At 41.8% G+C, this 13,752-nt stretch overlaps 1 protein-coding gene across 1 annotated transcript; it reads left to right on the top strand.

Moving 5' to 3' along the window:
* The first annotated feature begins 2,842 nt into the window (after positions 1-2,842).
* Positions 2,843-10,172, top strand: sla1a (Src like adaptor 1a). Its single transcript, XM_042076200.1, has 8 exons — positions 2,843-3,024; positions 5,195-5,337; positions 5,811-5,910; positions 6,087-6,173; positions 6,549-6,652; positions 7,497-7,628; positions 8,095-8,224; positions 8,581-10,172. Exons 2-8 carry the CDS (start codon positions 5,268-5,270, stop codon positions 8,783-8,785), a joined length of 828 nt encoding a protein of 275 aa, XP_041932134.1. The 5' UTR covers positions 2,843-3,024; positions 5,195-5,267; the 3' UTR covers positions 8,786-10,172.
* The last annotated feature ends 3,580 nt before the right edge of the window (positions 10,173-13,752 follow it).

Raw genomic sequence — 13,752 nt, 5'->3', positions numbered from 1 at the left:
CTCATGTTTCCATTACATTGACTGGTGAAGAATTCCAGCGCTCTTGCCCAAAGTGTCTTATAATCTAGGCAGCGTACTGCCTGCACATCATTAAAACCCCAAATTGTAGGCTTACAGCATGCGGTACGGTAATTTGTGACCCTTGCTCGACCCATCGCCCTGGTTGTCCATATCTCTGAGCTGTCTGTATCTCGGCATCGTCTGGAGTCTGCCTGGCTGCCCGTCACGTGCGGTGGGACCCTGACGGGCAGCGACCGGCTATCCCCTGGATGCTAATCAGCTAGCTTTCCCTGTCCTTGCCAAGCTCCATAAACAACCCAGCAACTCAGTTAAACTCCATGGACCATGGCAACATAAGATGTTTTCACTTCATTTGCTTGTCTGTTGTTGGTGTGACACCAGTTGGCCGAGGCTGTTGAGTGCGCTTTGAGTGAACGGTCACAAGAAGTCCTCTTGAAGACAGCTAGAAAAAAAAAATGGCACCACATCACTGTGTTGTTTTCTGAGAGCTGAAGATACCAGGAAGCATAAGGCATTTCTGGGTGACATTTTTATCTGTGTCTTACAGAGTTAGGAGTGCGTGGAGGGAGAGGAAAGCAACAATCCACAGCTTCATGTATGAGTGAGAAGAGGACTAATAGACTAATAGCCTCCTTTAAGAGCTAGTTGGGAGTAATGACATTGGTTTGTTTGATGTGTTCTCCTTGAAAGCAAGTGATACATCTGAAGTATCATTTGAATGATTTGAATGATTAACTCTTTAGGTGAGCTGTATGTCCTGCTGTGGTAGAGGTACACAGCAGACAGGTTTCATTTGTCTTTTGGTGGATTATGGAAAAGGGTTTTCTGCTGCATTGTGTCTGTGGTGTGAGTGTTTCACCCCCTTGGGTGGATGTGGTTGTTCATATGTAGGTATCTCGTGAATATCAGTGCGCACACGCATATGGCCACATATTCAAACACATGCAAAGACAAATGCACACACACACACACACATACTGTATACACACACACACACACGCATGCATGCACACATACACACCCACACACACAAACTGTACACACACACACACACATGCACACACGCACGCACACACACGCACACACACACAGACAAACACACACACACACACACACACACTTCCTCCCTGGCTGCCAGCTCTATGTTTACGCTGACTGGGCCTAAGAGTACAACGCACACACACGCCAGTCATTTGATTTTGCCGAGCTGGTGCCAATCCACCCCCTTGCTCTCCATGAACACAAAGCAAGCTAATGGAAACACCTTACTCAGATCAGACTTCACAGTGTTTCTGTCATGGGCTGAACCACGACGCATTGCAGAGATATGGAGACAAACTGCTGTTGGCTCTCTCTGTCAATACTCAGTCCCCTGAAAGCACTCATCAGCAATGTACTGTATTGATTTCCGAAACAGTGCAGCAGCACTTTATTTGATCTGACTTGGCAGGGCTCCAGTCGAACAGTGATGAGTTATGGCTTGGTGGAGTTTCTCACTCCAGGAACTTATGATGCGGAAGACGACATTGGAGGCATCACAGCTGACAGACGCAGACAGGAGATGGTATCGCTTGGCCCACGTTGTGCAATCCCAAAAATATAAAAGACAAACAAGACAGACAACATGCAACAACACATTTTGTTGTCCATTTTGTTGTCCAGAACAATAAATAGTATGATGAAGAGCTAATGTTGTTAGCAAAGCCTATATATATATATATATATATATATATATATATATATATATATATATATATATATATATATATATATATATACTGCTAAGCATTTCTGATATGTTGCTGATTGGATCATAAACGGCCACAGCAACAAAGAGGAATGACTGATTTTTCTCTATTATTGTGTTACATGTTCTTATCTATATTTCTGATATGTTGCTGATTGGATCATAAACGGCCACAGCTACAAAGAGGAATGACTAATAATGACCGACTCTTTTTTGTTATTGTGTTACATGCTCCAAATGTAAAGCACTTTGAGCTGTATTCTGTGTATGGAAGGTGCTGTACAAATAAAGCTTATTATTATTATTATTATTATTATTATTATTATTATTAATAATAATATTATTATTATTGACCATGAAATGCTGAAATGCACCCTCCATTTGCTTGTTTGTGTAGTTAGTTGAAACATTTGACAGATTTCTCTGTTGAAATGTCACACATTGGTCTTATTTAGTTATTCAGAAGTAGGAAGTGACATCTATGTCCGTTTTTAACTTCCACATTTGTATGTTTGGCTAAAGTGTGTGAACGCACCAAACATATCTGTAAACACAATCAGTAACTATTTGTATACATCTTTTCAACAGCATATTTAAATATGTGCATTCCTAACGCATTTCCAGTGCAAAACACTGAGCTAATAGTAACTTTGAGCCAAACAAAAATGTAAAAAACATGTTTTAAAGTCGACATGTTTCAAAGTCGACACTTTGAATTAAGCTAAAGCTAATTTTAAAGTATCTGCGCTGGTTTTGAACGTTTCAACCGGAAACCCTCTTGGAACAGATTGAAAGGGTCTACACCTATGAATAGTTTTTTTTTAATTGTATTTTAATGATATCTAAAAGAGAACAGCAGAAGCAGCCCAAAATCTGGTGTCTGATATATTTTTGCCCCCCTCTTCTTCATGAGAGATAAAAATGAATATTCTTTTTAATTAAGCTCACAGTGTTTTTGCCACCTTTCAATGTGTTCTCATGGTATTAAAGGGTATGTCCGACTGAGCTTCCTCATTTTGAGGTGTTGCGTAGTGCAGGGATGGTCCCTATGTCACTTCAGCTTCAACTCTTAACAGTCACTGTTGCTGCAAATCCTCTCTGGTCAAACAGAAGACAACTGCTCTGTGTTCTCTGTGGCACCATCAGAGCCACCCTGTTCAGCATGCCCATGACCTACACACTGGGACAAGTGAAAAGCCCCCAGTTATAACAGTATTGGAGAGGCAACCACACATATTGTGTTTCCTGTGAGAGGGGTGAGTGGAATGTCTAGCAAAGAATATTTCCTAGAGACAAATAACGTTGTTTTTATTTTAGATAAAGGAACATCTGCTGCAGTTTTTTTTGGTGAGTTCTGTCACTGTGGTGAATGTGGCCTCTTGAAAAAGATAGATAGAAGATACAAAGTGAAAGCTTGTATCTTGACGTGCATCAGGATATTTCTGAATGACATTTCTGTGAACTACCTGTTTAAAAAAAGCTGATTTATATTCACCTTCTCTAAAGTGAAGTGCAGTAAAGACCATAACTAGATGTACCACAGAGCGGTACAAAATATGACAGCCGCCCAGTCCAGCACATTTTTTCCACAAAAATAAATCACGCTGAAAGGCCTATATGATTCTAACTGTCTCACTAAATTGCATTATCCACACTCAATTCTCACTGGTATCTGCTAGACAACAAGTACCAAAACATGATTAGTTCATAGATTTCACATGTAAAATTCATTTTATACAACCCCACCCCCATCTTGCCTGTTCATAATTCTGAGAAATTCTTGAATTGTGTGCATGTGTGCGTGTACATGTTTATGTTTATGTGTGTGGGTGTGGGTGTGTGTGTGTGTGTGTGTGTGCGTGCTTGTGTGTTTGCCTGCGTATGTGTGTTTGTGCATGTGCATGCATGCGTACATATGTCTACTGTGTGAGTATGTGTCATACGTATGATTACTGTGAATGTATGCGTGTGCGTGTGTATTTGTTTATGCACATGTGTGCACATGGAATGGGTTAACATGACCCCTGGATGCAAACATATGAAAAAAATTGGTCATCCTAGGCCCTACGGTTCTCAAGATATTCACAGAAAACTGTGTCTGCCCTACCCTCCTTTCAGGGGGTCCAGTACAGCGGGGGGGCTACAGATCAAAACAAAAAACGATGGTTCCATGCTATCCATGTGGGGTTACATGCCCACCAAGTTTCGTGTACCCCGGTCTTTCAGTGTCCCGGGAATCCTTGTTGGTGTACGATCACTAAATGTACACATAAATTGTTTTATTGTAAGGCCCCCCATGAACGAAAGTTCACAAAACTTGGAGCAAGTTATTGTGAGAGTGTGGATGAAAATGTGATAATCTACTAACAAATATTTGCCGTTGAAATTTACTGTACTTATACAATTGGTTCTCTTAGAATCCAAAAATATTAATTCCATGAACACGTCTAAAACAATGTGTGATGAAAGCCTAAACTGTGTGGACATTAGCATGATTGGCCAACTAATGGGAATCTGTATGCGTTGCTAAAATCCATGGCAGTTTTTTGCTTTTACGCTACAAATTCAATATGTTTCTACATAGAATTACTGTGAAAAACACAAAAAAGGACCAAAACAGTAGCCATGATATTTCAAAGAATTATCAGAAAAGGAAACAGGCCTTTGCACATTAAAGTGACTCATTTGTGAGACCTTGCTGGTTGTGAATATGTCAATATGCCAATAAGCCCGAGACTGCAGTTAAAAAGTTTCAGTTGTATTCACTTGTGTACAAGTAGGTTGAAGACATCACATGATTAGTCACAAAACACAATTTCAGACCTTGGGCACGCAATGAATACATTTCACTGACTTTGATACAACAACTAAAGCATTTCTTCCTATGTTGTCCCCTACACTATGTAGACTAAAAAACAACTGTGTAGTATTACTGTGTAGTATATGACACAGCAAAAAAAAAAGCTATGTGTATGTAAACACTGCTTGGCCAAGCTCAGTCTATTTCTAGATTCTACCATTTCATATGGTCAAACAGTTTCGTGCAATCTACTTTAACTGTGTACTGAACTGCAACTCCTATGCAAACACCTCTGCAAACCAAACTCTAGAATTTCATTACATACAATGAACAACATTAGTGAAGACTTACTCTATGTGTCTAAAGTTACCAGTTGAGAGGGGCTCAATGGAAAATTGTGATAGACAGCACCGTACCACAGCTTCCCTATTCAACTGAGCATATTGTGGTAGAGATACTGTGTGTGAGGAAGTTACAAAACTCACAGCGCTCAGGCGCTTTCCAGAGGTGTTTGGGCTTTCGCTCTTTGTACACAAACAAAGCCATTTTACTATCTTTCTTTTTTCTTTCTTTTTTATCTTTAATTTTCTCTCCTTTACTATCTGAATGGGACGTCTGGTGTGGAGAATGAGGCACGGTGGCTGACAGCGGTCGAGCGACAGAGCTGCGAAGAGATCGACCAGAAGTGGACAGTTAGACATGGGGATCGCAAAGAGCACGGCTAAGGGCCACCAGCAAACTGTGGCCGACGCCGACGTTCAGCTGAAAGGCAAGCCCTTACTGTTGTTGCTATTGGACCTGTGTTTCATGTGGTCTGTCTCATGTCTCTCATTTCAACGTATTTACAGTATCACGGCTGAGGCTTGCAAAGTGTTTTTAATTGTGATTATGTATTATGTACTATTTAAAGGCTCTTCGGAAGCAGAATCAGAGATGGGTTTCTTGCCAAATAGGCTCCAGTTGCAAGGATATTTTATTGATCTGTGTCAAAAACACATTTATTATTCAAAGAGGGACAAGACAAAGTCAATTCAGCCCAAAAGAAGCAGTAATTATAAATCCAATTCTCTGTCTCTTCTGAAGAGAGATTATAAATCCAATTCTTTGTCCAATGTCTCTTTTGTTGTTATCATGTGAGGGTTAATCTTTGCGTTTAGTTGCTCAGTGCCGTAGCTTTAGTTGCTTAAGTGCTTCAGTGGCTTTGGGATTGACACATAACTCTGTGGCGTCATCGATCTGCAGCAAGCGATGATGACATGCTGATAGTCCTCACAGACTACCCCTCCCCAGACATAAGTGAGCCAATCTTCAGGATGGGGGAAAGACTCAAAGGCCTCGGAGAGTGAGTCTACATTCAGAAACAATACACAATGTACATCTACATGCAATACTTCGGTCATGTGGGTATTGTGTACTATGGGCCTTGACTTGAGTGACCACTGAGGCCACGGTCATGGCGATTTTGTCACGGTTCTCCCTTCTCATCTGCGTGTTCTTGTGTTGTTCTGTGGCTCTTAGAGAAGGTTCCTGGTGGAAAGTCCGGTCCCTCAAAACAGGCCATGACAACTACATTCCATGCATCCACGTTGCAAAGATTTACCATGGGTGAGCTTTGTGTGCCTTCTCTGTAATATATGCAAGCCTACTTTGAATGGGCTTATGTGCTATATCATATACTGTATATTAATTCTTATATGATCCATATAATGATCCTTTACCCGTCCATTCCAGCACTTAATAACCATGTGAAAATATTGCAATATGCGATTATTACATTCTGTTTTTATTCACATTTTACACAACGTCCCAACTTTTTCTGTTTTGGGGTTGTATTGCAATATGGGCGTTTCTAGAGGTTTCTGCAAGGAAACTCAATGTAACATTTACATCATAAGACTTCACGCCATAAAAAGGAGAAGAAAAAAGGTAACTGTGTGTGAGAAAAACCCCTTTTCTCATGATGCTTATCCCTTTGCAAAGATGGCTGTTTGAGGGTGTGGTGAGGCAAAAGGCAGAGGAGCTCCTGCGGATGCCTGGAAATGTAGTCGGCTCTTTTATGGTCCGAGAGAGTCCCAAAGAGAGAGGTATGGGGGGGGGGGGGTGTCTATGTACCAAACACATGATCATGATCCTTCTCTGATTGTTTAACACTCTGTAAAGTGCCATGAGACATGTGCAATGTTTTGGCGCGATATATATGTTATATTAAATGGAAATTAAAATAAAATTGATCTGTGAACGCACTTCTGCAAGAATAAGATGATCATCTGTAACATACACATTTTACCTTATATGGTGATTTGACTGTAGGCTGTTTTGTGGCATTACATGGTATATGTTTGGGTGTGGTGGGGCATTACTGAGCCTCAAGTCTGTGTCACTTTGGATTAAAGCGTCTCCTAAATATAATACCTTTATCACGGCAAAGCTTTAACTAATAATTTCATACACCTCTAGAGCAGTGTTTCTCTAAGTGTGGTCCGGGGACCACTGGTGGTCCGCAAGCTATCCCAATTGGTCCCCGAGCAGACGTGGTAAAATATAATATAGATGAGTTGTTTGCAATATTGAACCAACTTGTATGTAAATCCAAACAGTTCTGCAACACTGTCTATATAAGATATGCCAGTTAAAATCATATAAATCCTCTGAAACAATAAGCTAAGTGCAAAGACAATAAGCAAGGTGGTTCAGTGAGTAGGCCTATTGTGTAGGCTGATATACTGTTGAAGTAGGTCTAATCTATTTTTTTTAGCTAGGTGGTCCGTGCTTTTTCTTATTGGTTAAGTGGTCCTTCATCTGAAAAAGTTTGAGAAACACTGCTCTAGAGAGATACATGACACCCACTGCAGTAGAAATGTTTGAAGTTCTCACTGTAATATCGGTGATATGGTTCAGTATGTCTAACCTGTATGCTTCCTCCTGAAGGGGTCTACTCATTGTCCGTGAAGCACAGAGCCATCAAGCACTATAAAATTTTCCGCATGGCCAACAGCTGGTACTACATCTCCCCGCGCCTCACCTTCCCAAGCCTGGAGGACATGGTCAACCACTACTCGGGTCAGTGCTCAGTTACACTGTTGGCTTTCCTCAGTGGTGTGTGTCTTTCAAACCCTGCACTCGTATTTGAGGGGTTATATATTATCACCATTGTTTGTGTGTTGAACGTGTGTGCGTTACTGCATGTTTACAAAATTCGTGTTTTCTGCCTCTTTGGTTACGGACGTTTTGCAGATGGCCTGAGCGGAGTGTTTATTTGTGTTTGGCATAAGAGAGAATGACGACTTGACCCCTGTGCTTGGTCAGCATGTTTTTGATTATGCAGCCACTGCCACGAACCGTACATGCTGTGCTTACCAAATGATTAGCGTGTGTATTTGTGTCTGTAGTCTGGTCATGTGAGCTTGTCGTGTGACTGCAGATTTCCTTGCTGATGATGTATATCTAAGTCCAATCACTTGTGTGTTTTTGTAGCTGAAAATGTTAATTTTCTTTAATTGTGTGTGTGTGTGTGTGATCCCCACAGATGCAGCGGACGGCCTGTGTTCCGTTCTGACTGCTCCCTGTCTGGCGTTTACAGCCAACGCCCCGAGCACCGTCCCCCAGCACCCACCTGTGGTCATGCGCCACAACTTTGACTGGAAGAACGTGGACAGGTACATCACTCATCCCATCTCACCTCACTTTGGTGTCTGTACACCTCTTTACACACATAAACACACACACACACACAATCATTCGCACACACGCACGCATGCACGCACGCACGCACGCACACAGAAACACACACACAAATACTCACATTAATCCTGCACGCTTTCCAAAATCTCCACTTCAATGACAATAATTTGCACTCACAACAAACATCTTGCATCTGATATATCTGATACATCAAACACCTGGCATGAAAAAGCATGGCCTGCTTTTTCTTCTTTCTTCTTTTTTTTAAACCCTTTTTGGTTTTAACCTTTCTTTTCTCTTGCACAAACTCTCACAAACCTTCCACCCACAGGTCCCAGCTTCTCAACGCCAACTCTGCAGACAACCAGCACGCCAGGGACATGGTCAGTTTTGGCGTGAGGAATAGCATAGCCTCTTACCTGTCCCTGGCCGAGACGACAGACAGCAGCAGGACCAGCAACCGTAAAAAAAAGAGTAAATCTATCTACTTGATGACAGATACCAGCAACACACTCTACGAGGAGGATTATGATTAAGGCCTTGGGGAGAGGGGGAGGAGGACTTTGGATGGTCTTGGGATTTTTTTTGTACCCAAGTGGAACAGACATTGCTAAATCTTGGACTCGTCCAGTTAAACACACTTGACATATTCTCGTCCTTAAAGAAAGAGTGGAAGAGTAACGTGGGGATGAGGCCACTATATGTGTCCACTGTGAGGATAGTCAGTGAGGAGAAGACTGAATGCTTTCCTTGGCAGGGTGATTGCCTTTTAAACAAACTTGCTGTGTGTGAGAGAGTGTGTGTGTGTGTGTGTGTGTGTGTGTGTGTGTGTGTGTGTGTGTGTGTGTGTGTGTGAGAGTGTGTGTGTGTGAGAGAGTGTGTGTGTGTGTGTGTGTGTGTGTGTGTGTGTGTGTGTGTGTGTGTGTGTGTGTGTGTGTGTGTGTATATGTCTGTGTGTGTGTGTACTGTATGTACAAGTCTTTTTTTGGCGGATGTGAGTGAGTATTTCCCAAGATTATCTCCATACATTCTCAGTCACGGTCAGCTATTTTGGCAATACCACAGACATCCTCACGTATCCATAGTTAGCTTGTTAACATCTCAAGAAAAAAAACAAAAAAACAACCACCACTGTCTCTAACTCCACAGCCTTTTTTGGTCACATCCCTCAGGCTTCGGGGCATTTTGACTCAATTTGCACAACTGGGAGAGATCTTCAGTAGTGTTGTTTTCAATAGCCGGGGGGGTTCGAGTCGTCCTTTTTGCGATCACAAACTCCACACAGCGCTGGTGCCAAACCAAGAAAAGAAGACCCCGGCGTTCTTTGCTCCACACAAACATCCGTGCAAACACGGAGCCGGAGCAGAACACGCAGCCAGCATGGCGAGCAGCCGCCGACTCCTTTGTTTAACGCCGTTGTGATGGAATAGGCTTCAGAGCCGCTAAATCTTTATGGCTGCCATCTGCGCCACTGATTAAAGGCATTTATTGGGGATTAGTGTTGCACACTGATGCAACTCACTAGACTGCTCCGTGCCACTTAAATGGCTTCCGAGACGCCTGCTGATAGGAATGCAGATGTTTTGCAGATTGCTGTTCTTGATTGCTGTCCTAAACTGCTCGTAACAAAACCTGTAACTTTTTTTTTGTCCCACTCTTCACTGCAAATGAAAAGTGTGTGTGTGTGTGTCTGTGTGTGTCTGTGTGTGTGTGTGTGTGTGTGTGTGTGTGTGTGTGTGTGTGTGTGTGTGTGTGTGTATGTGTATGTGTATGTGTGTGTGTGTGTGTGTGTGTGTGTGTGTGTGTGTGTGTGCGCGTGTGTGGATTGCGGAGACATGAGCGTGGTTTGTTGATGATGTTTCCCCCTGAGAGACATGGCAAGCAAGCACAAGCTTTAATAAATCGGACTTCCTGTGAACTGTTTAGCTGTGAAAAGCCAGACAATGAGGTGTGGTCTGTAAAACAGGACTAAACTACTACTCAGTCTCAAATAAATAATTGAAGTGAAACAATAACTGGGCCATGGACTGTGAGGCTACACCACACAAATGCCTAACCTATGATGGTTAGCTTCGTCTATGAGAGTAAAGTTGTTTGTCAGCTTCTTATTTATTGTCGGCTGTTTAACATATGCCATTGCAGAGGGTGTAAGAGAAAGTGTGTGTATGAGAGAGAGAGAGATATAGAGAGAGAGAAAGAGAGAGAGAGAAATTAAGCAATCATGTGACATGTGTTGCTTTTATGAGCAGCTAGTTTTCTGGCCCACACATATGGCAGAGCTATATGCTCCTGTTGCATGAGGAAGTAAATCAAGAAAGCAAACAAATAAACAACCAACTATAAAATACACACAAACAAAGTGCAGGCACCACAACTGATATAAAGGCTTCCAGACACACACATTGGATGCTGTTGCATACTGAACGTTGGGTGAACGCTACAATTAATGCAATAGTAATGCATTTCAGACATTGTAGCAGAGACTGACATACATAAAACTGCTGTAGGCTGGAAATGTACATCCCGTGGCTACTTGTTTAAACTATGGCCAAGCTCTGAGTGTGCACCATAAACCACACACCAACTCAAGCTCACCGTCTCGTCACTGACCCAACGTTAAACCAAAGGTCACCAAACATCACCATGGCCAACTCTCTCTGTATCACAGCCTACATCTCAGACAAGCACCAGTGGTTACCCACTTTGGCAACAACCAACAGTAAAACCGTAAGCACTTTGTGAAACACTCTATGTGCCAATTCCATGGAGTGAAGTTGTGACAAACTTGTACAGAAATGGTGGCGATTCTACCACTTAAAAGGCGGCTCGAACACCGATGGGATCATCTACAGTGACTGATCGCACTTAGCTTTGTTGAGTCTCTAGATTAGCATAACATGATATGGAAAAAAAGTTTCAACCAAAGTTTCTAGATCGCTTCGCATCAACTGTAATCTGGCGGGGGTTGATAAAGTGCAATGTAAGTGCAGGACAATGGGGAGGGGGGACAATCATGCTCCAGTGTGATTGAAGGGAACCGTGTCCAGTGTGAGTTCATCCTTAGTGCCCAGGGCCGGCCCGAGGCATAAGCGAACTAAGCGGCTGCTTGGGGCCCCCTGACCACCAGGGGGCCCCCAATCGAGTTTCTTTTTTTTTTTTTTTACATAATAAATAACGTAAAAGTGACGTCAATGAATGAATAAATGAAACAATTAATAATTCAAAACAAGAAAATTCTGATTTCATGATCAATATGCCTGCCTACCTCTACTGTGTCTGCCAGCCTTTGAGTCATGCGCATAAACTAGACACCTCGGGTGCATAGACAATTCCTGCAGACACTCTATCAAGTTCAAAAATCGGAAGAGACGGTAATGTTAAGAAAAGTCACAAAACAGGACGTATCCCTCTGGTGCTGAAAACAGAAAATGACAGAGGAGGAGAAAAACGAGCAAGATACAGGTATGTTTGCATGATTATTTACAGTATGTTTTGTGCTTGAGGTAGCTAGCTAGCTGTCATGATCTAATATAAGCCATCACCAGAGCTAAATCCTCGCCATCAACAGAGAAATGTCTCCCATTAATATATATTTATCTAGGTGTATTTCAGATGTCAAGGATATTGGGATTGTTTTGGATGTTCAATCAAGCATGTACCCTAGCCATAGGTGGGCTTATGTTGTAAATTAAAGTTAGCTAGCTGACTGAAGTGGACATTAGCACTACAGTAGCTACATGAAAACGTAGCTGACGGCAAATTTACCACAGAGGGATTGTTTCTGATTTCGCACCTGAAAGTGTTGATAGTTTATTACTGTTCTATAATATGTGACATAGTGGTAAGTCTGATAGCAACAGCAGGCTAAGCCCAGGCTCCCAGTCCCAACCCCAACCCATTGACTAGCGCGACTCTGGGCATCGGTAACGTTCCAGCTTCATAGGCAAAGATGGAACAGTACGTGCGCTCTGGTCTAAGATCTTTGGAGAGAGATGGTAGTGTTTGAGAAAATAGGCCTATACCATGTTGGGTGGGGAGACTTCTGTGATGGAAATAAACTTACATTTGATTAAGATAGTGGCAAGTGATGTAGCGGTGCTACCCTAATATTTAGGCTGCAGTAGATCACCATGTTAAACGTTCACCACTGCAAATTAAGTATACTTTTGATTATGCCTCATTTGCCAACTGAATATGAATTGTTACATGTGGAATTGCTTGTTGATGAGTGTAAGTAATGATAGCAAAATAAACTCATTCTGCTCGATCAACTATGCACTTATGCAATATATATTTTTTTTCAGAGACACTGTTGAAGTACTTTGGAGCACATCTCTACAACTACCTAACTCTACCTCATCAAGTGTCTGCCTCCATGGCTGATATGACACAGAAGGTGAGGTTTTCTTGATGGCAAATGGTTACATAGCCTGTTAATATGACATGACACATTTAACATAGTTTTTGTTTTATTTATTTATGTATTTATTTAATCATTGCAGGTTCATCCACTGCAGAGTTGCAGATACCTGAAAGCCAGGAACGAAGTAGGAATAAGTATCTATTTTTTTGGGACATTTTATTTTTGATTATTAATGTTTGTCTATTTTGGTTTTATTTTGTAGTTGAAGATTGCTCATTTAATGCACATTTGCGGATTTGTTCTGCAAATCTGTTGAAAAAACAGGTCATTAAACGGATGTACTTGTTTACAACAAATACAAATGCTGTTGTATTTTGTTATTTGTCAATTCAACTTCAGTAAACCACCCTTAGTGCTTCACTTTGAATATGAATGTTTCAAATAAATCTGTGATTTTAGTACCCTCTAAGATTAAAAGGTGACAGGGTTGGTGTAAATAACAACTAATACATTGGTTTACCAAGCACATGAGGCCAGAAGTCTAGAGCGGAGCCCCAAAACATTTTTGGCATGTGAGCAAGGATGGATTACTGAATGAGCCTACTGAGTCCTTATGCATCTGTGTCCAGGGGGACAGTAGTTCATAATCAGTCACTGTATTAATACATAACCTCACTGTATTCATTTATAATATGACATTATAGTGTGAAGTTGTCAATTATCGCCAAGCACAGGTGACTCCGCGTTGTGGGAGGGGGCCCCCAAATCAAATTCTGCTTAGGGCCCCCAAAAGGCTCGGGCCGGCACTGTTAGTGCCTGTTCCCTCCCTTTCAAAAGCTACATCATTACTGTAAAGGAGGACTGACTGGGGTGAATTGAGATTGCTTGTAAAGATTTCCTGTAAAGAGAGTATTCATGCATGTTCAATACCGGTAATATCTTGAACAAAAAAAAAAATCACAGGAGCTGTCACTGCCAACACGAACACATGCAAGCGATTCATATGTTCAACAGAAGAACCTTGTTCTTTCGCAAGAAGTGCAAAAATGTGTGTAGATGGAGAGAGAGAGAGAGAAAAAATAATAAGACAGAGGCAAAAACAACAATTTCCCCTCTCGACGTGCCAACGCACACACGGCC

The sequence above is a fragment of the Alosa sapidissima genome, chromosome 21 (genome assembly GCF_018492685.1).
Source record: "Alosa sapidissima isolate fAloSap1 chromosome 21, fAloSap1.pri, whole genome shotgun sequence".
In the NCBI taxonomy this organism is placed as follows: domain Eukaryota; kingdom Metazoa; phylum Chordata; class Actinopteri; order Clupeiformes; family Clupeidae; genus Alosa; species Alosa sapidissima.
The sequence above is the reverse complement of the archived record's forward strand: the minus strand, read 5'-3'. Positions and strand labels throughout refer to the sequence as shown.

Bases quoted from the DNA above. Each gene is read 5' to 3' on its own strand.
- sla1a (XM_042076200.1), top strand. From the start codon at position 5,268: ATGGGGATCGCAAAGAGCACGGCTAAGGGCCACCAGCAAACTGTGGCC. The intron at 5,911-6,086 runs GTGAGTCTACAT...TGTGGCTCTTAG, and splicing joins AGACTCAAAGGCCTCGGAGA to AGAAGGTTCCTGGTGGAAAG. The intron at 8,225-8,580 runs GTACATCACTCA...TTCCACCCACAG, and splicing joins GACTGGAAGAACGTGGACAG to GTCCCAGCTTCTCAACGCCA.